General features: G+C 34.5%; 3 protein-coding genes and 1 long non-coding RNA gene across 11 annotated transcripts; 1 reads left to right on the top strand and 3 right to left on the bottom strand.

Moving 5' to 3' along the window:
• Nucleotides 1–2025: 2025 nt before the first annotated feature.
• LOC105137715 (nicotinamide adenine dinucleotide transporter 1, chloroplastic-like) lies at nucleotides 2026–6443 on the bottom strand. Of its 2 annotated transcripts, XR_844637.1 has the most exons (10): nucleotides 6020–6443; nucleotides 5818–5919; nucleotides 5618–5724; nucleotides 4891–4939; nucleotides 4648–4757; nucleotides 3853–3947; nucleotides 3665–3753; nucleotides 3493–3587; nucleotides 2292–2608; nucleotides 2026–2218 (listed from the first exon to the last, which is right to left on the bottom strand). XR_844637.1 is itself a non-coding variant. In XM_011043549.1 (9 exons), exons 1-9 carry the CDS (start codon nucleotides 6102–6104, stop codon nucleotides 2372–2374), a joined length of 969 nt encoding a protein of 322 aa, XP_011041851.1. In that variant the 5' UTR covers nucleotides 6105–6443; the 3' UTR covers nucleotides 2026–2371. The 2 variants fall into 2 exon arrangements, 1 of the variants encoding a protein (XP_011041851.1); XM_011043549.1 differs by having other exon boundaries at nucleotides 2026–2608.
• Nucleotides 6444–9027: 2584 nt separating this feature from the next.
• Nucleotides 9028–12509, bottom strand: LOC105137698 (protein DEHYDRATION-INDUCED 19 homolog 6-like). Of its 2 annotated transcripts, none has more exons than XM_011043540.1 (5): nucleotides 12249–12509; nucleotides 11965–12089; nucleotides 10998–11075; nucleotides 10570–10829; nucleotides 9028–9383 (listed from the first exon to the last, which is right to left on the bottom strand). In XM_011043540.1, exons 1-5 carry the CDS (start codon nucleotides 12325–12327, stop codon nucleotides 9275–9277), a joined length of 651 nt encoding a protein of 216 aa, XP_011041842.1. In that variant the 5' UTR covers nucleotides 12328–12509; the 3' UTR covers nucleotides 9028–9274. The 2 variants fall into 2 exon arrangements, with proteins under 2 accessions (XP_011041842.1, XP_011041835.1); XM_011043533.1 differs by having other exon boundaries at nucleotides 11965–12110; nucleotides 12249–12508.
• Nucleotides 12510–14022: 1513 nt separating this feature from the next.
• Nucleotides 14023–14970, top strand: LOC105137683 (uncharacterized). Of its 4 annotated transcripts, XR_844629.1 has the most exons (3): nucleotides 14023–14084; nucleotides 14175–14245; nucleotides 14888–14970. It is a non-coding gene; the product is annotated as an uncharacterized LOC105137683 (long non-coding RNA). The 4 variants fall into 4 exon arrangements; XR_844630.1 differs by lacking the exon at nucleotides 14888–14970 and having other exon boundaries at nucleotides 14032–14084; nucleotides 14155–14473; XR_844631.1 differs by lacking the exon at nucleotides 14888–14970 and having other exon boundaries at nucleotides 14032–14084; nucleotides 14150–14473.
• A 4065-nt stretch (nucleotides 14971–19035) lies between these two features.
• Nucleotides 19036–21905, bottom strand: LOC105137663 (COBRA-like protein 7). Of its 3 annotated transcripts, none has more exons than XM_011043497.1 (3): nucleotides 21150–21905; nucleotides 19337–20754; nucleotides 19036–19262 (listed from the first exon to the last, which is right to left on the bottom strand). In XM_011043497.1, the coding sequence occupies exons 1-2, from the start codon at nucleotides 21667–21669 to the stop codon at nucleotides 19352–19354; spliced, it is 1923 nt and encodes a 640-aa protein (XP_011041799.1). In that variant the 5' UTR covers nucleotides 21670–21905; the 3' UTR covers nucleotides 19036–19262; nucleotides 19337–19351. The 3 variants fall into 3 exon arrangements, with proteins under 3 accessions (XP_011041799.1, XP_011041807.1, XP_011041791.1); XM_011043505.1 differs by having other exon boundaries at nucleotides 19036–19173; XM_011043489.1 differs by having other exon boundaries at nucleotides 19036–20754.
• Between the last annotated feature and the right edge of the window lie 338 nt (nucleotides 21906–22243).

The following is a 22243-nucleotide window of genomic DNA, read 5'->3' as shown; positions in this document are numbered from 1 at the left end:
AACATTTTACTCATTTTACTATGCTTTTTTATATATATATTTGGTCAAATACCAAATTTTTCCTTAACTGAAGTGATAATTAAAAAAAACAATGTGAAAATACAAAATTAACCCTCAATGCTAGTTAAATTTATTTTCTTTCAATGATATTTTAATTGTTTTATTATACATTTAAAATGAAACAAGATTACCTGTCATGGTTAATTTGGTAGTAACCATTGAATTTTTTTAAAAAAAAAAACCTAAAGGGCTCCAATTGTTAATATAAGGATTTTTGAATTTTTATTGTTATTTTTTTTTATTTTTATGTTTCCAAATCGTTTTGATATGATAATATTAAAAAATATTTTAAAAAATAAAAAAATATTATTATAATATATTTATAAACAAAAAACATTTTGAACCACAAGCATTATCGCAATCTAAAATATACTATTTAGTGAGAGGTGCAAAATCATTATGAATGTTCTAATGAACAGTGTCCATAAATCCGTGTCTATAGTATCTTTCCACTTGTTAATTTGATGTTTGTAAGGATCATTTTAAAGGTGTTTAAATAAGAAATAGTTTCTACTTTCTTTGAAAAAAAGAAGATATTTTTATAACTTTCAAATATGCAATTTATATTTAAAAGATATTATATCTTTAATGAAAAATCACCGTACCTCCAAGCCAAACACACTCTTCCTACCATATATTTTGTTTAACTTTTCCTTCTATAATTTTTAGAGGTATGATTTATGCTTAAAAAATATTATACTTTTGATAAAAGCCACCACACCTCTAAGCTAAACACACTCGAACTAACATATATTTTGTTTAACTTTTCCTTCTATTTATGGGAGAGAGTAAGAAATTGAGGAGAAGTAGGGAAAGACAGAAGAAACAACAGTGGTTCTTTTGAAAATTATCATAGTAAGAAAAAGTCAAAGAGGTCGTATGAGTGAGTTGAATAGACTAGTACGTACGAAATACTTACCCATGGCCGAAGAGTGGAGATGGAAGCCGAAATAGGCATTCATTTCAAAACTTCACATTCAATTAATGACCTCTGGTTTGTAATAGAATTTTGAAGGTGGAAACGGTTTTTATGGAGGTTGGTAGGATGAGTTTGAGGTACTTTTTTTTTTTATTGAAAAGTGTGGGAAAATCGATGATTTGTGAATTTTGATTTTATTTCTTTAAAAAATTAATTGATATTAATAAAATACAAAAAATGATTTGTGAGAGGGCTTAGAGCAACACACAGCCACATTAGTTAATCTTTACGAGGTTTTAATATGAAATATCATGTTTAGAGCCCTTTCGAGTGTTTAGAATTAAATTTTAAAAATACTATAAAATTAAATCAAAGGTCAAACCCTTCTAATTTACAATTAAAAAACAATAAAAAATTTAATATTAAAACTAACTTTTTCTCAAGATATCCTTGTAACTTCTTCTTTCTTTAAATTTTTTTTTGAAGAAATAAAATGAAAGTAATTAGAAAAACTTTTGAAGAAATAAAATGAAAGTAATTAGGATAATCTAAGAAACCTAATGGATTGAATTTTATCTCTTTCAAATATATAAATTCAATTTATTTATCAATTAAATTCAAATCAAATACAATAATTGGATTTCAATACATGCTACACACCATAAGATGGAAAGAGCTTACTGGGTTTCTCGCAGTAAATGCACAAAGCTACTGAATACCAAAATAAATATTTTTATCAGAAACAAGACTCGATCCAGGATCGCTTTTGTTTACTGCCCTCGAGTGGCCTTGATTATGGCCTATTTTCATCCGGCACACAACCATTCGATTGCTTGGTGGTCACTGAATAGATTGGCATGTCATTGCAAAGTCCAAGGGCTCCTCACGAGTTCACAATACCAATCACTGTTATTGATATTTCAGCATGATGCAGGAAGTTGTTTCAAGGTTTGTTGCTATCATGCACACACAACGAAAAATCTTTATGCAGCATGTTTTTTGGTCGCAGGTTACAAATAAGGGGATGCAGCGTGTAAAATCTTTAGTAGACGATGTTAAATGATTTCTGATTATTATTCATAAAATGTTCTGATATGAAAATTTCACACAGCATCTCGTTTTTTTCATCATTATCACTGTCAGTGTAAATTGATATTCACTCCCCATCTGACAACTTCTTGTTGCAGAATTTCAATCAGGGATGTGGGCATCAATGCATCCAGTTTTTCTAAGAGCTACCTGAGACAATGAAGAATACATAAATATAATCTAGAGCAACGATTATCACAAAGACATCATGACACTGACTGACCTCATCTGCTCTTCCATGTTGCAGTTCAAGGCAATGCGAGCCATATCTATCCATGCAATATTCTCAAATAAGATCCATCTTCACAATGTGTGAGGCTGTGGATCAGGAAGGAAAAGGGTGACAAGAAACCTGTGAATCATCTCAAAGCTAGTGAATGTAATAACAGCAGCGGGGGTTGTTCTAATAAGGTTGGTGGCACAACCACGGTAAAATCCAAGGAGACCCTCTTGTTGAAATACTTTATTTATGCAATCAACCACGCCGGAGTAACGCTTTTCTGAGTGGAAGCCTTGTTCTTGAAGCCTTGAGCGCACAACCTGCAAAATCATGAGAGAATAAATTAATCTGTAAGAGTTTCCTGTCAACCAAGACAACTAGCTACTAATCCTAGTCAAGCATTTAGTGTCACATAGAAAGTAAGCAAGTAAGAAGCTTACAGGAGCTGGTGCGTGGAGCTATGGGTTTATAGAGATCCAAGAACGTTGGTACAAAGTTAATGGCCTGGAGAGGATGTGATTTCTATATGGGCAATAGAGTTGTTTGAGATAGCTTTTTCTTAACATTTCTTTTTTGGTGGCGAAATGAAATAAGGGAATTTTTTAAAGCTGTATCCCATCACTTCACAGGATTTCCAAGGGAAGTCCTTAAGCATTGGCATTTAAGTTTTTTTTTTTTTTTTTCAGCGAGCACAATTCTCATATTTACCTACTTCAGGTATCTTTTTCAACTATGTCACAAGCTCATAAAACTGAAACTTGAATGCCAAGTGATTCTTACTACCCACAAAAGCTTCCGAGGGTAAGAAACAGCATCATAAGATTTTTATTTTTAAAGATAAAAGTGACTGCACTCTTCATTACATAACAAGTTTGAATTTTATAAAATGCCTATAAACAAAACAGTCTCAATAACAATTCTACAATCATAGGCAGCTTCGAAAATACGTTTAAAATTTTATTCTGATTGCTAAAAAATGACATGGAACTTCCAATTACAAGCAAGAAGTGTTTCATTATCCAAGTTTTTGCACTTTAAAAACACATACAACCCCAAAAGAAGACCATCGAAAGATTATAGAGCTGCCTGAACCTCAGAGAAGGCGGGAAGCAGTTGAGCATCAAAGACCTTTATATTTTTCATGCTGATTAGTGAACATGGATATATTAACTAATGAAATCAGATTAATTTTTCAAGAACATACCTCATGTGGATATGTCAATGTTGAAGCAAATATTTTGGAGACTGATGAGGCAATAGCAACATCACGTGCACCTAGTTTATCCATTGTGGTATTACCTGGAACAAGAGATTAACTTGAAAAAAATTCTTTCCTCTTTGAAATTACTAATAGAGTCAAACTGGTTATAAATTACCTCGGGCGGCCAAGTACATTTTGATCTTCTCATATGTTGGAAATTGAATGGCAACATGACTAACACCAGCCAATGCAGGGATAAGACCACTAATTGCCACACAAGATACAAGATATTAAATCTCACCTTCAAACTATAGAAATAAATATCTAACACAATCCAATGATATTCTTTGTAGAATTCAATACCTGTACAACCCACGCATGCCTTCCTCATGAGCTATTCTTCTCAAAGCAGACAGTGTACTCCTATATGGAACGATACCTGCTCTCATTCCTTGAGTCTGCAGAGCAAAAGCAAACAATACTGTGAATGCTGACATCATCAGCTCCTTGAAATACGCATGCATCCACTCATCTTCCCAGCTAGTGGCCTGCTAAAGGATTCTATGTTCAATTTATTTGTTCTCCTATTTTCCCACTTTCCACACCAGAACAAGTCATTTATATGTATAGAAGATTTAATTATCATTACCTTGTACAATGCACAAATTTCAAGGTCATGACTTAAGTACACATTGCATAAACATATCATATAAAATAAAGCAAAAATATAATAATAATCACAAGCAACTAAATTAACAACAAGAAGAAAAGGAACTCCTAAGCACATCAATCTAGCTAATGCTACCTGGTTTCACACAGGAAAATGCATTGTTGCTGACTGGACAAGTAGGATATCTTACTCTCGGAAAATAATAACAAATGTGAACTCGAGAGGAGGTCCTCCCCTCTCCATCATGTGAGCTCACACTTGGCCCATCCTCGAATGTGCATCATGGCTGTGGGCATGGCATGCTCATCATGGAAACAAACAAAAAGCTTGACTCAAATGAGCTATACGCATCATGCTAATGATACAAGGTGTAAAAAAAGGAAACCTGGTCTAAATATTCTTTAGATGCTTCAATTGGTGAGTGCTAGGTTAATTAGTATATTTTTTACAATTACAGACAAAATAAGACATGAACTAAACAAACGCACTTGAAGTCTTGTCTTTACAACCCAAAGAGGATTTGTGAAAATAGTTGTTGCTGCTCCAGCACCAGAAGCAGCGATCATGTTAGCACCTATTGAAAGATGATGACTTTCATCTACACAAACAACGAAATCACAAGCTCATTAACACTAAAAAATGTAACTTAAGAAAAAACTATGCCACGGAAAAAAGAAAGCAACAATCAAGTTTTGCTTTGCCACCCGTAAAGGTAGCAAATCAGCACTAACCATTGGAGCAAAGAAAGCTTTTGAACTGTTCATATATTGTAAAATAAACCTGCAAAAATTATAAAATTAGGTCATTCAGCAGAAGAAAATTCAAAGAAGCATACTCTGCAAAAAAAGGAAGTCTTCAAAAGCTGGGGGAAATGAGAAATGAGAATCAAAGATTATAAATCTGACCAACTACATTTCATTATATTAAAAACTCAACCTGCGGCCTCAGCTCTCACTAGTGATTACTTATTCTGAGGATACAGAACCAAGTTAATGACGGGCCTAAAAGATCCAACACATGGCGGCACTAAAAATAGATTGTGCTATAGCACTGAATTCACCAAATGATTTATGGATTGAGGAGAACGACAAGTTAATCATTGTTTATTCAATCTTGTGAGTGGATTAATTTCTTCTTTCATCATTTTCGCTCAATATGTTTCTACAATTCAAGCATCATACAAGAAGGTAAACAAAGTTAATTGCATAATAACAGAGTTTATAGGTGTTTTTTGTCCCCAGATTCTCATAAGCAAGCTCTGAACTACACTTGCAAACATTATCACACACTCCGCAAAAACTAAAATGTAAATTCAAGTCAAGTGCTTTAGTTTCACACCGATAAATAAATGTTGTAATGTACAAAGCAAAAGTCAGAAACAAAATTCACTATTCTTGAAATTTATGTTTATAAGTAATGAGCAGGCAACTAAATTGAGCAAGTAATGCTACAACTTACAGCCCAATTAGGAAGCAATGCTAGCACAGTTGGAGAAAGCCCCCGGTACATGCCGCGCAGCCCCTCCCTCCGAAATATTTGTTCCAAACTACCAACTATAAGACTCCCTGACCAAAATTAAAAACACTCTCTGTATTTCATAAGCAAATTAAACGGAACCTGCAAAGAAGCTAATTTTTTTAAATAAAAAAAAATCCAACCTTTAATACTACTAGTAGCAACATCGTACTTAGGCAGACCATGGACCTGGAACCTGGTCTTGATAACATCTAAAGGACACACAAATGTAGCAGCAATAACTCCTGCACTCAAATTAAAGAATAATAATAAAAAGAAGAACATCAATGTTTCAAGTATTTGATCTAAGCTGGAGGAAAAAAATAAAGATAAAAGGTATAAAACCTGCAGCAGCACCAGCGCCGGCGTTGCAGAGAAGACATTGCTTGGGATTAGTAGGGGCATGAGCATGAGAATCGGTGGTGGACATTTCTTATAAAAAGAAGAAAAAAGCAGAGACTTGAGAAACAAAAAGAAAACAAAGAATCCTCTCTCGAGAGGGAGTTTGCAGACAGGCAGAGTCGCATGGCCAGAAGATGATCCTCTGTTTTGTTTGCTTATCCGTCCGGCTCTGTTAGAGTTTTGCTTAATAATTTTGACAAAAACTCGCTTCAGCTCTCTCCTCTTTAAAGGAGCGAAGGGATCGAATTAGAGGGTAGGTGTCAATAGGGTGGAGGGAAGAACATCTCCCGTGTATTGTAGGAGGAGATAGCGAGAGATTCAATTCACTCTGTGTGTGTGTGTGTGTGATTTTTATTTTATGGACTCATAAAGAAACCTGTTTCTGTGGTCTAAGCTCTATTTGATTGGCCTATCATCTCTCAGCCGGATGTTTCGCCGCACCTGGGTCCCACTTTCTCTGACTGTTTTACTCTCCTTCTTGTTTTTATTTAAAATAGGTTATAATTTTCATACTCGTCATTATAAAAAATAATAAAAAATAAGAAAAGGCCAAAACGTTTTTGGCTGCTGGTTAATATCTGTTTTCTTTTTTATTTTATTGGGACTTGAATTTTTTATTTATTTTGTTTTTTTATGTAGTGCTGTATGATTTTGAAAAAATATTATTATATTATATTGGTGTTTAGTTTAGTTTGATGATTTTTATTATATTATTAAATAAAAAATATTTATTATATTGTTAAATAAAAAATGATTCCATAAAAACACATAATTATTGTAAATAGGATTTATAATTTAATTCAATTTATTTTTTATAGAATTATAACAATTTTATAAAAATATATTGATATTTAATTAATATTTGATTTTGATTTTTTAAGTATACATTTTTTTATAGTATTATTAATCCTATAAAAATATAATTATTAAAAATTAAATTTTATAATTTATTTAAATTTATTATTATAAAATTATCTGAGCTCCATAAAAACCTTCCAATATTAAGTTAATGTTTAATTTTATAAGTGTTTAATTTTTATAATATAATTTGATAAAAATAATTTTTTTAAAAAATAAAATTATTATACTATAATTCATGTTGTGGATTTAATCAAATTAATATAAATGAATTCTGATTAATCTAAAAAATTATTATTTTTTAATATTTTTTTTTAAAATTAAAATCAAACTATAATTTTACTTATTATTCAAATTTTTTTAACCCGATATGTGGCCCGTTACGAATTGTGGTAAAATAGCCAGTTAAAATGAATAGTCGTTATATGACGTCGAAGCGAGAATATCATGAAAAGACTATGATATCATAACATGCAGTTACATACAAATAGATGCACGGCATTTCATGACCCGGCCTGTCCCTTATTATTAAAAGATTTTTGTACAGTATGCAGTGATTAAGACAGTGATGAAAGAAAATAGTTATGGTCGTTAAGAAAATAGTTATGGCTGTTCGATGTGAACTGATTAATTAAATTAATTTTAATTAGATACTAAATTTATTTTTTAAAATTTTTTGGTTTGAATTTCATAAATAATTTTACGCTATTAAAAATTTATATAATTATTAATTTTAAAATTAATTAAAATATACACAATAAAATCAGGATATTTATATTAAAAAAAAATGAAAAACACTGCTTCTCTAGCTGTAAAAATTTATATAATTATTAATTTTAAAATTAATTAAAATATACACAATAAAATCAGGATATTTATATTAAAAAAAAAATGAAAAACACTGCTTCTCTGCTCAACATGCATAGCTGTAAAATGATTTCAAGATTGCCAACTCTTGTGGGAATGCCACAGAGCTCTCGGCACCCGCTGCATCAAATTCCAGTGAAGATAAAGGGGGTGATATCTTGGAGTCTGCTCATACAGCTTCAGGATCTGGTGTGCCTAAACTGAAGAACAAACGTCAATTAGAAAAAGTAATCAAATTCTGCTCCCCACAAAAAGTCTTGTGGTGATTAGGAAGGTATGGCTACTGCCCTTCGTGAGATGGAAACTGCAGTTTCATCTTTATCAGATAAAAGGAAGGATGAGAATTCAAACTCGAGTAATTGAAGCTATCCAAGCTTTACCAGACATGGACGAAGACCTTGTATCAGATGCCTGTGATTTATTAGAGGATGAACTGAAAGCAAAGACATTTATAGTAATGAATGTTAAATTGAGAAAGAAATGACTATTAAATGACATAAATTTCAAAGTAAAGTAAACCCTTTTGATTCTGTGACAGAGTTGGACGTACTGACAGTATTGAATGAAGCAAACATTTCTAAAAACATAAATTATGGGTGTTTAGTTTGCAATGACTCATTTTCTGTTGGGGAGGCAGGATGAACCTAAAAGCATCATATAAAGTTTGAAATTGGAAGGTCTTTGGCCGCAGGTTAAAGGAGGAGCAAAGAACCCCTCAGCCAGAAGACTCGGTGAAAGCAGCAAAGCAAGTGCTCGCTTCAGTTTCTCAGTAATTTGAACCTCTCCATTCTGAAGTAGAAGTGTTTTAGTTTTTTCTTCATCCATTCTTCGTTTGAGGGGAATGAGTTATTTTCTAACTACATGGGTGTTTGCTGAAATGGAGTCATCGCTTGGGGGCTCCATCAGGCCGTCTCTGGACTTTTACCAGCTTCTTCCTCACTAAGCTCCTCTTATTGCTTACAGAGCATGATGCATCGAGTATCTTGCTTGTTAATTAAAACCAAGATTAAAGAGATGCGCTACTGCTTGCTTCATCTCTTCTCATCCTATATGGCTGTTCGGGAGAACATATACAAGAAGCTTCTTTTTAAATGGACGAGGCTATCCATTGAGAAAGAGCTATTGCAGGTTCGGTTTGTGAATAAGTGGCACGTATCATGGAGACTATATTGGAAGAATCATACCCAGCAATTCAAACCCATGTAGGCTAAATTGCACAATATTTGAATTTGAAACGTTGCTAGAAGAATAACCCTAAATTTCAATTAAGCACAAAGAGCTTTGAAAATTAAAGTACATAAAATTCTGGCTCCGATCTGGCCTTACAGATTCCATACAACTGTGGGATACAATTCAGTGCTGCATCTAATCTAGCTCTCTTGGTCAAGGTATATTCAACATAGACAGCACTGAAAATAGACTTGTTTTGTTATAATCTCAAGTTGACATCAACAACGCTTATATCATGTTTCATCATAGGCCATCATCGAATATGGTGGACAATAACAGTCCCTGTACGAACTCACTTCTCTTTGCCTTCTCCATGTGTTCCTCATCCGACAAAGGTGATATGTGATCACTCCTGCAATCATAAAAATACTAACGGAGTTGGTATTGCAAGAAAACGATAAAGCAGCAGTATTGATATGGACGACCTTTGCTGAATCATGATCCTCATCCTATTCTATCTTACAAGAAAGTATGAAAAAGTGCAAAATATCATACAGCATAAGACAATAAATCAAGCAACATGAACTTAAAGATTGCATTGAGCTTGGAATCAGGCGTGGGCTTTCTTGTTCATCATGATTGCCACTTGGATAATATTCCCCCTTCCTATTTTGGAATGTTTGATTAAAACCTCACAAGAGTTCAGTTTTATTCTTTACACTCACAGAAAATCCATGCGCTTGCTATAATGATGATGGTGCGACTCTATCACATGGCTCTCCTATCATTTTTAAAATGACATATGCATCCAACTCTTCTTCTCATCATTGTTCACTAACAAATTAACAGTAATTTGCACTTGTAACATTGGAAATGCTGTGACCCACCAATCACTTATATCACCCTTTCCAGCATGTTTTTCCGACATGTTTGAAGCTCTCTGAATTGAATTGAATTTAAATTTTTTAATGAAATATCATGTTTAGAATCCTTTAAGTGTTAAGAATTGAATTCCAAATGGAACTCAATCTCTCTACAAAAGTAAATTAGAGATCAACCCCTATGATTTATAATTCCAAAAAGAAAAAAAAATTAATATTAAATCTAACTTTTCCAAAATACCCATGAAGAAATAAGATGAGGATAATGAGGGTGATATAGAAAACAAAATGAATTAAATTTTATCTTTTTTGAAAATATAAATTCAACTTTTTTATCAATTGAATTTAAATCAAACACTATAATTGAATTCAATTACAGTAGAGAATTGGTTCCAAACAACCTATTCATATCACATCAAAATTAATTCAGCTAAAAACTTAAGAAACGCTTTGCAGATCCTAACATCACAGCCCCAAGCCGGGAGCGGGACACATTTTTTTCACCATTTTCAAATTCTCTCTTTCCACACTTTGACTTCACTATTTAAGCTAACCTTGTGTATATTCTTTCAACCATCTGTGAACTGCCATGCATTTTTTTTCACCTTACCAAATAACAAGTACTTTGATTTTTTTTCTTCCAAAGACAAAATAATAATAGGAACAAACATTAGCACACATGTGACAGAGGTCATAAAACATAACCAAACAACTAACCTTTCCAACAGTTCCTCATCTGAACTTTTCTCTTCTATGGTTGCTTTACTTGAACAACTAGGCTGTACACTATCATACTTCTCAGCAGGGGATACATTGCAAAGAAATGACAATAATGGATCAGGTGCCAAGTTGGAGGAAGAAACCACCGAGGATGATCCGCTAAGTAATGATGGCAAATACCCATCCTCTAACTCCTTCTTCAGAAAAGAATAATTTGAGTGTGATTCTCCTCTCCCAAGTTTCAATTTTTGCAAACTGTAATTTATAATCAAGGATGCAGACATGGCCTTAAGTCTAAATAAAAGAACTAAAAACAATTCAACTGACTGTAAACGGACAAGATGCAGTAAGCAAAATGGAAGGTAGATATCAAGTAAAAGAGGTGAAAAGATGAATAATTTCCAATAATCAAACAAAAAGGATATCTTGTAAATGGTTCGATGTTCTGTTGTTATGTGATCAACCATATCCACCCCCACCTTGGTGAAACAAACAGGGCATACCTGCAAACACATATTGGCGATTATAAGCAAATTGTACTTCAAAGACTTGTATATCATGCTTGACTAGGCCAAAGCAAAAAGATCCTCATTTTACTGATGCTAGTACATATTAAACGAGCCTCATACATGCATAACAGATTCATTTATTCCCCTCCTTTCTCTTAACAAAACAAATCGATATCAGTTCAGGTTTGTCAACAGATTCATCCAGACATATTTCTCATTTTGTCTCATTTTGGGTATTACTCAACAGAATTAAGATAGATTTGTAATTCAAAGAAACACGATCCATTATATCAGTGCAAGAGAAATGAAGTGAAAGGCAATAACCTAATCCAAATGAGAATGTTCATGTGCAGAAACTTGAATAACAAATCATGCATTAGTAAGAAGCTTGAGACTATGTTGAATAAAAATGCAATTTTCAAGGAAGAATAATGTCAACACTTACAGTACATGAGCTTATGGTATAAGAAGAAAAGACTTCCAAGAAGAAGAAGTAGATATTATGATTCGTTACAATAACCCTTTCCCTTTTTATCCACGAAAACAAAAGTAAAAATAGGATTCAATATCAAACTAGTTCAACAACTCTTTAATAAAAAGCACATGGCCCAGATTACAAACGCTTAAAAGCTAAGTACTAAAAGCATTGAATAGATATACACCAAACTTTTTCACCCGCAGCTACTATTAAAAGGAGAAAGATGGACAATTAATGGAACCGTAAACCGATCCCTCTTGATTCAATAGGCTCTACTCAGCAGTCAATATAGAGCAACGAAAAGCATTAAATGGTTACCCAGCGCGAGCAGTCAATATAAGGCAGCTACACAATAAATAAAAGGAACATGGTATTTTTAAAGAGTAAAAATGTAAAGTAAAATACCCCTGACTTGGCTTCTAAATAATGCTCTTCATCGATATGGAAGCACAATTCAACTAAATCAAAATCATCTGTACAATAAGGACACGGATACTCCGTCCGTAAATCATCATCTTCTTCTTCTATATCTTCAAAATCAATACAAAGATCTGTTTCAACAACAACCCACCTTTTATAATTAACAGAAGTAAAAAAAAACCTAAAAGAGAAAAAAAGAAGAAGACAACAACAGGGAAAAACCAAACAGATATAAAACTGATAGAAGAAAAAATGAATCTTAAACATACCAGAAAGAGACTTGAGAGCAGATTGATAGCTTCTTGAAGAAGAAGTGGAGAGACCATAGCTCCATGTATCATCTTCCATTTTAATTTAATTATCAGTTGAATAAAAATCAATTAACTTTCTGTCTTTCTTTTATGGCAGATTTCTTGATTTTCTATATGTGGAAAAAAAGAGTTGCAGCAGAGCAGGAGCAAGGAGCAGCAGCCAAACAAGAAGAGGAAGAAGAAGAAGGCAAGTGAAAATTTCAGAGGTAAGACGGAGGTGGTGTTGATTAATAAATAGATTCTTAATGGACACGAATTCCGATTTATCAAATTGCCCTCAGCCTTCCGCTTATTATCACAAAAAACTACGCTCAGCCCTCAACCACCAATTCATCTTGTTGAGGTCGTTTAGACCGACAAGACAGTGGACTTCTTCTACGCTCCTATATTATATGACTTTCAAGTCCCTAAAAGGTTTGATGCTGTGTTTCGAAAAATTTACTTGTTAATTAAGTTCTGTCTTGTGGGCCTTTGCTAACCGACCTAGGTTGTCTGGTCTTGTTCGGTTTTTTTTTTTTTTATATATATATAATTATTATTAGCTTTGCTTTTTTGGATTTACAGTGATTATGTTTGATTTTTAAAATGTTTTTTTATTTAAAAATATATTAAATTAATATTTATTTTATTTTTAAGATTTTTTTTTGATATTGATATATTAAGATGATGTAAAATTAATAAAAAAATTAAAGTAGAATTTAAAAAAAAATCAAAAATATTTTTTAAAAACAAAAATAAACACAAGCTAAAAATATTATCTTTTGAATTAGTAAAATACCTCATCAATTAAAATTGAGAGTTTAGACCCTTCTGATTTGCTGAGCTTGATTGATTTGAGAGGGGGGGCCCTGCATGCACTGGGGCATTCCTTCAAGTATTGGGATTTTATTCTCTATTTTTTTTTACAACATCTCAAAACGTATTTAGAAATTCCAGATCATATCCATTCATCAAGTTTGTTAAGAATAACTAATTGAATTGGTTAAAAATCTGCTGGTTTCATCTCCAAATTGATTTCAGAACAAATCTCAAATCATCCCTCAACTATGTGACATACTAGTAAATTAACCCCACATGTGATAGATTTGTCGGGCATTAAAGGATAGTTTAATTGAGGATTTTTGAAATGTTAAGATACAATTAAAAAAAAATTATATTTAAAGGATTACTTTGAGGTTTGTTTAAGATTTAATTATAATCAATTTTATAATATATTTATAAGAATAACTAATTGAATTAGTTAAAAAATGGAGATCTAACCTGGATAGTGTTAATGGAAAGAAATTGTTTTTTATTTTATTTTTTTACTAAATTAATGTTATTTTTTCTAAATCTTAACAGCATTTTAAGTTTTGGTACCTGCCAAACTAATTTTTTAATTGAAGATAAAGGAGCATATGTGGAGCACACATGCCTTTTAATCCTCTGCTCTGATTGGTGACTTTTGGATAACATCTAAGTTCAAGAATTGTTTATACATTCAAGATCAAATTGAAAATAAGCATATAATTTAGGTACTAGTTTTACCGTAACTATCGAAGAAGAAACTGAATGGAGTCAAGGACGGGAAGACTAGCTGAATTTAAAAAAAGATGGGGATTAGAGGCTAAGATAAGCCTAAATCACGAGCAAAGCCCACCCAAACACCAGCCCAGTCGTGATCCAGAAAAACAAACAAAGCCCACCCAAAGCTAGCTTTGACTGGTTGAGAAAGCAATTCAATGGTCCTCCGTCGCCACCCAAAAAGACTCCTCTTTCCAGTTCCTTTCACTTCCAGGTACCTTCCACTTCCAGGTAACTATCTCATCTATTTCTAATAAATTCAATTTGATCGATTTCTATAAAATTTTGAATTTCAGTGCAGTAGCGATGCTTTTACTATAGGTCTGCCGCCGGTCTGGGTGGATGACTATGAGGAAGTATCTGTAAAATTTCAAGAATTCGAACCAAAATGGGTGAGTTAGTTAAGGCGCACGCGAGAGCGTTGATGCCAATCGAATGATTGAAGTTCTTACTCGAGAGATTACGGATTATTGAGAAATTCCGTGACAAGTTAAAGAAAAATTATGCATGGGAGTCTATTGAGGAATATATTGACTTTATATGATTTTATATGTTTATAATTTTAAATATGTATGAACTGTTGTTCAGCATGTTTTTGTAATGATAAATTAAATATATTTACTCACTAATTTAATATATATATTTATAAATTTTGATTTACAATTTCAAGGCTTTATATATATATATATATATATATATATATAAAGTTAGCACGAAGAATATATACTTTATTCCACACTCAAGGCAGCTAAATAAAGGAAGACTATTATAGCGGAAACTTGTAGCGTGAAGCTCCCAATTCCTGATTTTGATGTGATGAACCCAGCCTCTAGATTGGATCGGATGGGAGAATATATAGTTTTTTACCTTCAATGATGCTCTGCTTCCAAGCCTCCTCTTTCACATCCAACGAGAAGGTACAATGGTCCCAGAATATAGAGTCAGGACTCAATTTACTATCCATTTCCATCCTATTGTGATGTGATCGCTACTGAATCTGTTGTTCCTATCATGATATTGCCTCTGTCTTCCAGCCATCTAAGACATGGATAATAGGGTAGTGGGATGGGAGAAGTCTTGTACTCTCTGTTGAGCGTGGCAAATAAGAAGGGAGGGATTTTTCTTGTACTCTCTGTTGAGCATGGCAAATAAGAAGGATAGCGCTCATCAAGCTAGAACGCCTGTGGAATTTCAATATACAAGGAATCGACTCTGTGTTCAGTGACTTCCTTCTCTCTTCCCCCTCCACCATTGTTGAATAGTTGTTTCTTATGCTTGATTAAATGGGATCATCTGGTTATGGAATTTCAATATACAAGGAATCAACTTTGTGTTCAGTGACTTTCTTCTCTCTTCCCCCTCCACCACTGTTGAATAGTTGTTTTTTATGCTTGATTAAATGGGATCATCTGGTTCTTTCTAGGATGCATGCTTTATCCTGTGAAAGCTCTACCTTCTGGAGCTTTAATGATGTTTTACACAAATTAGGTCAGTGTTTGGTGACGGCATTGAAATAGCAACAAAGCTTAGGCTCAGCGCCACACGACCAGCTCTTGATCCAAACCTTGGAATCCTTTTCTGGGTTGCGTTTATTTGCTATTATTAGGTCCCTCTTGTTTAGTTTATGATAGCATTTGCAAGGACATAGAGTTCCAGATTTTCTTTTCTTGAGAGCCCGAATTCAAAGCACGAGTGGAAAGAAATACGTTACTTGCACTTGTTCTCCGAGGAGAACCACTGATGAATTTGTTGATGGTGGTACAATACCAATTGGGTTTTAGTATATTATTGTAGGCGTTGATTGTAAGTTTCTAGGTTGAATGAAGGAGAAAAGGGTGAGGATGGCATCCATGTTTTTTTTTTTTTTTAATTTTATGGATATTTCATAATAATTAATATAAGAATATTTTTTTATTTATTTTTTAGTATGCTAGCATGGCATAAGGATATAAATTGTTATAAATTTTTAAAACATAAAGTGTAATTTCTAGAATGATGGAGACAGGTGAAAAAATTAAGTAAATTAGAGGATATCTTTTGCAATTAACCCAAACAAAAAGAACAAGTAACTACTGCTTGTTAACAACTCTCCTCAACTACTATTACCAGAAGTCTTTGAATACTATATATATATATATATCCATTTTCAATTATTTAATTAATAAGTTGAATAAACATTATTCAGAAAATTTGATTTCCCGTCCTATTATCTTAAGAACCTAACTCGAATGAGAAAAAAAAACTGGACTAAACGTATTTAAAATTATGGTAGAAATTAAAGTATTTTTTAAAGTAAATTAAAATAATATTATTATTTTTTATTTTGATATTCAAAACAATTTAAAAATATTAAAATAATAATTTAAAACTAAAAAAAAATTAAAAAGCACAGTACAGCCACACAAACAAACACCGCGCAGAGATCACTTCTTCACTTTCATATCCAAATTGAAACTGGATTTGAACGATCTTCGGATCTTGTTTAGAGCGGGCTCCACTTTCCAAAATCCTTGCTAAACCAAAATAATTTAAATTGGTAGGTTCATGCAGTAAATCAAGACATTGTGATTGGCTTGATCAAATGCACCAGATTCATCTCTCTTTAAACATCATTCATTTTCACCCCTTCACAGGCGATGAGGCATAGATATATATCAAATTCGTTCTCAAATTATTTAATGGCCATGTTCATTTTAAATAGAGCTTATTCCACAAGTTTTAACCAATCAATTCAAGTGCTGTTTTCGCACATCCTGATTGCAAATTCATGAACGAATTTGGGGTTGGTTCCCACATCCTTTTGTGACATATATATTTCTACTTTTTAACATGTTCAGTCACCAAATGTGGAAGGGGAAAGGAGGCTTTGTCAATGCTTCGAGAGGATAAGAACAGGTTTGACGTGCTTGGAAATGATCTGCACATACCTGAAATGGATGGAATCCAGCTCCTCAAGATCATCCGATCAGAAATGGATTTGCCCATATATATACGTTTTTATATTAAACTAACATTTATTATATATTGTTATGTGACCTAATCATATCATCAGAACAAGAACTTGTTTTGAAGGGTGTTCTTCAGGGTGCTTGTGATTGTTTGATCAAGCCTGTTAAGATGGAAGCTCTTAAAGTCTTGTGGCAGCACGTAGTTGGCAAGAAAATTAGCAACACTTCAGAACGGAAGAAGATAAATTGCATTTGGAGAATTCTTGTATTGTTAGCTGTACAATCTCTGGAAATGCAGGACATCCTATGACCTTGAAAAGGAAAATAGATGGTGAAGATGAAGGCAATGGTTTGTCTACGGGAAAGAAATGAATGATTTGGACTATGAACTCCATGAAACGTTTGTTAGAGCATAGGATCATCTCGGCCCTGGAAGTAAGAATTTCTTTACTAATTCCACCTCCATTGTCTTGGTCTTCTTCTTTTTTTTTCCTTTTTAAAAAGGTCTACACTCATCACTATCTACAATATCATGGAAGTTTGTATGTGTATGTGTGGTGTGCTTGTTTTTTTTTTTTTTTTTTTTCTGGCAAAGGATAATGACTAAAGCAACAACTACATAAAAAAACAAAGTACAGGTTGTATCTTAGAAAACAAGCTGACACTCCACAGCGCCCGCGCGAATATCATTATGCAGATTCAAAGTGTTCCTGGAACTTCAATTTTCTAGCCCTTCTTCAGGTGACTATAACCCCCAACACCATTCTTCATGCCAGTTTCCAGCGCAGCATCTCACCAATGGACCTCTGATCCTTTGTGGCTGTAACTCCACAATCCAGTAGACATCTGATGCTAAACTCTAGCAGCTCCATGCTTTCATATGATCATCATAAGAACCTTCTTAACTCCAGAGCACCAGAATGAAGTCATTACTCATTAACAAGATGCTCTTCACTTGATTTTCGTCTCAACTGTACATCTCTATTAGAAGCATCCAGCCAAAATGTTCTATCGGCCATCCATCGCTTATTGAAGATTATAGGGCCCAAGGAAATTTTGCTCTTCATTCTCAAAGCCTTCTAGTTTATAATTTTTGTGAGATCTAGGCTGACACTATGCCTCAGTTGAACTGTGATTCTTTATTTTTGGGCCAACAATTAGATCAAAGTGAGATCTTGCAGGAACCATTCTTGGAGGTTAGTTTTCTGGGAATTCACTCATTTTCCAAGCTTTTTGAAGGTCATAGAGTTCAATATTCACCATTGCTTAAACAAGAGTAGGGTAGGAACTAATTAAGGTTCTTTTGTCCCCAACAGCGCACCGAACCACTTGATAGGTTATAACCCCACTGCCTGGAAATCTGATAATGATTCTTCAGTGAGGAGAGATCCTATTCCTCTTTGATCTGTAATATTTCTCATGCGATGCTTCCTCCTTCAAGGAAAACCAAGATTAGATACCATCTTATTCATATTCGAAACTTGGTTGGTTTAATGTTTCTATTTTGGGCAGGCATTCATTGATCTTTTAACTAGCCTGGATCCCTCCCATCAAGCTGTTTATTTCTGATTTCTCATTCTGATCAACATTGTGCATATTTGGACTGAAGGGCTAGTGTACGAATTGATAATCTTTGATGTGAGCTGAATTACCAACCAGAACAAACTCAATGTTGCCTGTGGGCTTGCATAAATGCTATTCGATAGATTATAAGTTGCGTTTAGACAAAGCTTATAGTTTCTTCATTGTTAAACTGTGCACTTTTAAATCTCATAGCGTGTTTGTTTCTGGTGGAAATTATTATTAAGCAACAAGGAGGTAGAATGGATGAACAAGATGGGATGAATTAGGTGTTCAACTCGTTCTTTAACTTCTCTGAACATGAAAGATTGAGAAGGAAGAAATAGACTGTTGGACATTTTGCCATTTCCCCCTTGTTTCTTTCCTCTCAAATTCCTTCCAACCAAACAAGAGAAGCTCAGGTGTAAATTGCAGTGGATAATTATTCTCTATTTTCCTCTCTCTCATCCTCTCTAGACACGGGGTAAATTGTGTGTAAAATACAGCCCGACTGATAAACCGAGTACTTGATGGATATAGATTAAGGAACAGGACAAGGCGACTCCATTGCCCGTCTCCCACAAGGTTTAGTTCGTAGACCGTCCAATTAACCAAGAAAAGAAAAGAAAGGGGCAAAACTGAGGCTCTAAAGCACCGAAAGCACATATAAAAAATGGAATGACAGAAAAGTTGCTTTCTTCAGATGCTAATTACACGCTAGATTGCCATTAAGAAAAAGTAACAATGTCTCTTCTCATCATAATTTGTGGTCACAGCACCATGGTGGTCTATCACAGAAGCCAATATCCAATCTGTAATAAACTAATAATGGTTTAAATTTTAAATACAACCCGATCCAAGCTGCCAAACGTGTAATTTGGCGCTGCAGACTAAACTGAGCCAATAAATCAATCCAACAATCAAGAAATTAGCAGCTGCTTGATAAATTTTGAAGAAAAATAGAAGTGGTAATACCTGCATTATAGGCAATCAATGAATGAACAATAGAGCCAAAACTATAACAAAGGCGAAAGGAGCTGCAGTTGTCTTATGACCACTGCTTGGACGTATTGCTGGGAGAGCACACTCCTCACCGTTAAAGATAACTTTGGTTGGAAACCCATCCTCACCAGCCACGTTAATGCCAGGGGTTTTTTTCTTCGTGAATGATATTACCGATTGCTGCATGCCAGGAACCCGAGGATCCTTTCTTGGGTTGTCTCCATCTCTTTCTGCCAGAAGATAATTCAAGTTTGGAAGACCTTGCATAAATAGTGTATTGTTGGATTCAGGCAGGGCACTTCCATTGAAAGAGTAGAACTTCTCAAAGCCTGGTGTTGCTTTGTCTAATTGCACGGCAGCAAACCAATCTTCAAAGGCATTATCATCCCAGTTGAAAAGAGTGATCCTTGCACTCCAGCCACCTCTGTAATCTGAAAGTACATGCCAGTTTATGCTAACTCCACAACTATCTCCACATGGAAGTGGGTTTGGCACAGTCATCCTTTTAATTCTCGCCCATTCCAAGGCTTCTCTAGTCCGGTTCTCAAATGGGAGTAGAAGAGTTGAATATGGTAGTAGAAGAGCTGTTTCATTAGCACTGCAGGTTTGGCTTGGGTTGGTGTTGCAGCCACAAGCACAGGTACTACATGGAACAACAGAATCATTGTAAAAGGCTGAGAATGACACACAACATTTTGGGCTCTGGTCCTTGAAATGTGTTATGTTGCAAACCACTTGCCAACTGGCAACTGCTGATCTTATTGAAGGCAAACCATTTGGATCAGAGAAATGGCTTGGACTCACTGGTATTGGAGGCCCACATTCAAAGTCTGAATTAAATGTCCCGTTGATCTTCCAGTTTTGTGGTGGAATGAGAAATGACCTGTTCAAATCTGGTGGCATCTTGAACACTTGCATCTGGAAAACTGAAAAAGATTTGCTCGGATCCATGGTAGGTGATAGAATTGTTCCATTTCGACAACACAGGGGGAACAAGCCAAGGTTTGTATCATTTTCACTTGTTGGGGGAAGGTCAATAATTGTAGGCACTTTCTCGCAACTCAATGCTTGAGAAAAATCCATTCGCTGGTAGTGCTTACCTTGCCTGCCATAAATACAGTCTCTTGTATCAACAACAGAAGGATAAGCTCCTTTCATCGCATAGATAAATTCTTCACGCATCCACTCCCAGCTTAATTTCCAATTGTCGAGACGCCCAAGAGGATTATGATTTGAAATGTTAACCTGTGCCCAGTAATAATTCTCATATGTACTGGTTACATCATACATGATGATAACATCACCATCTTGGCGTGGCAGGAAATTATCTTCCAGATTGTTGTCTAGTCTAGAACTCCCATTCCTGGAGCAGCACAAGTGCATCTCATTTCCTGTACAAGTCAGAGAATAGCCCATCGTCAACGACAAACAAGTTCAAATCTGTTCTTCAATAACAAAAGGAATGTAAAAAGATTGACAAGAAGTGTGGACATAAATATCCTGAATTTTGCTTCTCATCTACAAGCCCCAAATATCAGAGCACTACACCATTGTTAGGCTACTGAACAGTGGTATATATATAAAAATTTCTATTTCAACACAAAAGCAATATACACAGGGTATTTCTATGAAATAATCTCCTCTAAGCAATTCTTTGCAATTTCTATCACAAATTCGAAATTATAACAAATCCTTTTCTCTGAAATAAATAAATAATTTTGATAGTCACGCGCAAACACAGCTTAATACTGAACTATTCTTCATTAACATACTAGAAATGACATACCTTGCGTTGTGGCAGCAGGGCAAGTATAGCCATCATTAACAAGAGTCAAATTATTTGGCAGAGGAATATCAGGATCTCCAACTCCAAATTGGGTGCCCACCAACTCGACCCGAACCTCCATCTGGGTCAAATCTCCTGCCGTATCAATAGCAGTCTTGAGGTCAGTCTCAGGAAACCCAACAAATTCTGTGCCGTTTCCAACAAAACCAGGCAGAGGGGTCCCATCAGCCAACACAGCATTAGTTGCGGAAGTCAAGCGCTCTTTATATTGAAACCCAACATAGACCCTCCACGACTTGAGCTCATCCCGTCCGTTGTTGAGCACCGTGACAGTGGATTCGAACCTGTACGCTTGGTTTGTGGAATCAAAGGGGGGTACAGGACGGCCTCCGTTGTAGGTGTAGGAGACGAAAACGTCGTTGCAAGCGGAATTCGGTGGAGGTGGCGGCGCCTGAGAGAGAGAACCGTACGCAGAAAGTGAGATTATAACGAGTATTACACACAGATTTCTGGTAGCCATGGTCTTTGATGATGAAGAATATTACTATGAGTTAACAAGAAGAAAGAATTAATGAAGGGTGACAGTGGTGGGCAAAGAAGGAAGGAAGTGGAGTAGCTAAAGAAGCTTGGCATGGAATTGGTAAATCAAAGTGGCGTGCCGGCAAACTGTGTTTGAACAGGAGAGCATGAGATCACAGAGAGAAGAACTGGTCTGTGTAGTTTTGAATATTCTAACCGTTAATAACTTATTTTTATGTGAGAAAGGAAATGGATGGAAAGACCAGGTCGCGTCACGTGGCAGCTGGTCGTTGTTATGTAAAGTCTCGTATTTCGTCAGTTTGTGCTTGTTTAGGCTTAGCTTATTCCCAGTTCCTATGCAATTATGTCTCTCCTTCCAGCAAATTAGCGTGTCTTCTAATCTTATTTTACCAAGTAAATATCTGTTTGGAATTTCTTATGGTTTAAAGTGTGATTTATTTAAAAATATATGAGAAATATATTTTTTTTATTTTTAAAAAATAATTTTTGAGATATGATACATCAAAATAATATGAAAATATAAAAAAATTAATCAAATTCAAAATTTAAAAGTG

Source organism: Populus euphratica, unplaced genomic scaffold (assembly GCF_000495115.2).
Source record: "Populus euphratica unplaced genomic scaffold, PopEup_1.0 scaffold2.1, whole genome shotgun sequence".
NCBI classification, from domain to species: Eukaryota; Viridiplantae; Streptophyta; class Magnoliopsida; order Malpighiales; family Salicaceae; genus Populus; species Populus euphratica.
The sequence above is the reverse complement of the archived record's forward strand: the minus strand, read 5'-3'. Positions and strand labels throughout refer to the sequence as shown.

What these genes read in the sequence shown, in the direction of transcription:
- LOC105137698 (XM_011043533.1), bottom strand. Translation starts at nt 12,327, where the DNA reads ATGGAAGATGATACATGGAGCTATGGTCTCTCCACTTCTTCTTCAAGA. An exon ending in TGCTCTCAAGTCTCTTTCTG is followed by an intron (nt 12,111 to 12,248) that starts GTATGTTTAAGA and finishes TTGTTGAAACAG; the next exon opens with ATCTTTGTATTGATTTTGAA. An exon ending in GATGAGGAACTGTTGGAAAG is followed by an intron (nt 9,384 to 10,569) that starts GTTAGTTGTTTG and finishes TTATGATTGCAG; the next exon opens with GAGTGATCACATATCACCTT.
- LOC105137715 (XM_011043549.1), bottom strand. Translation starts at nt 6,104, where the DNA reads ATGTCCACCACCGATTCTCATGCTCATGCCCCTACTAATCCCAAGCAA. An exon ending in TGCTACTAGTAGTATTAAAG is followed by an intron (nt 5,725 to 5,817) that starts GTTGGATTTTTT and finishes AATTTTGGTCAG; the next exon opens with GGAGTCTTATAGTTGGTAGT. An exon ending in CATTGACATATCCACATGAG is followed by an intron (nt 2,609 to 3,492) that starts GTATGTTCTTGA and finishes ATGATTTTGCAG; the next exon opens with GTTGTGCGCTCAAGGCTTCA.
- LOC105137663 (XM_011043489.1), bottom strand. Translation starts at nt 21,669, where the DNA reads ATGGCTACCAGAAATCTGTGTGTAATACTCGTTATAATCTCACTTTCT. An exon ending in CCCTGCTGCCACAACGCAAG is followed by an intron (nt 20,755 to 21,149) that starts GTATGTCATTTC and finishes TGACTTGTACAG; the next exon opens with GAAATGAGATGCACTTGTGC.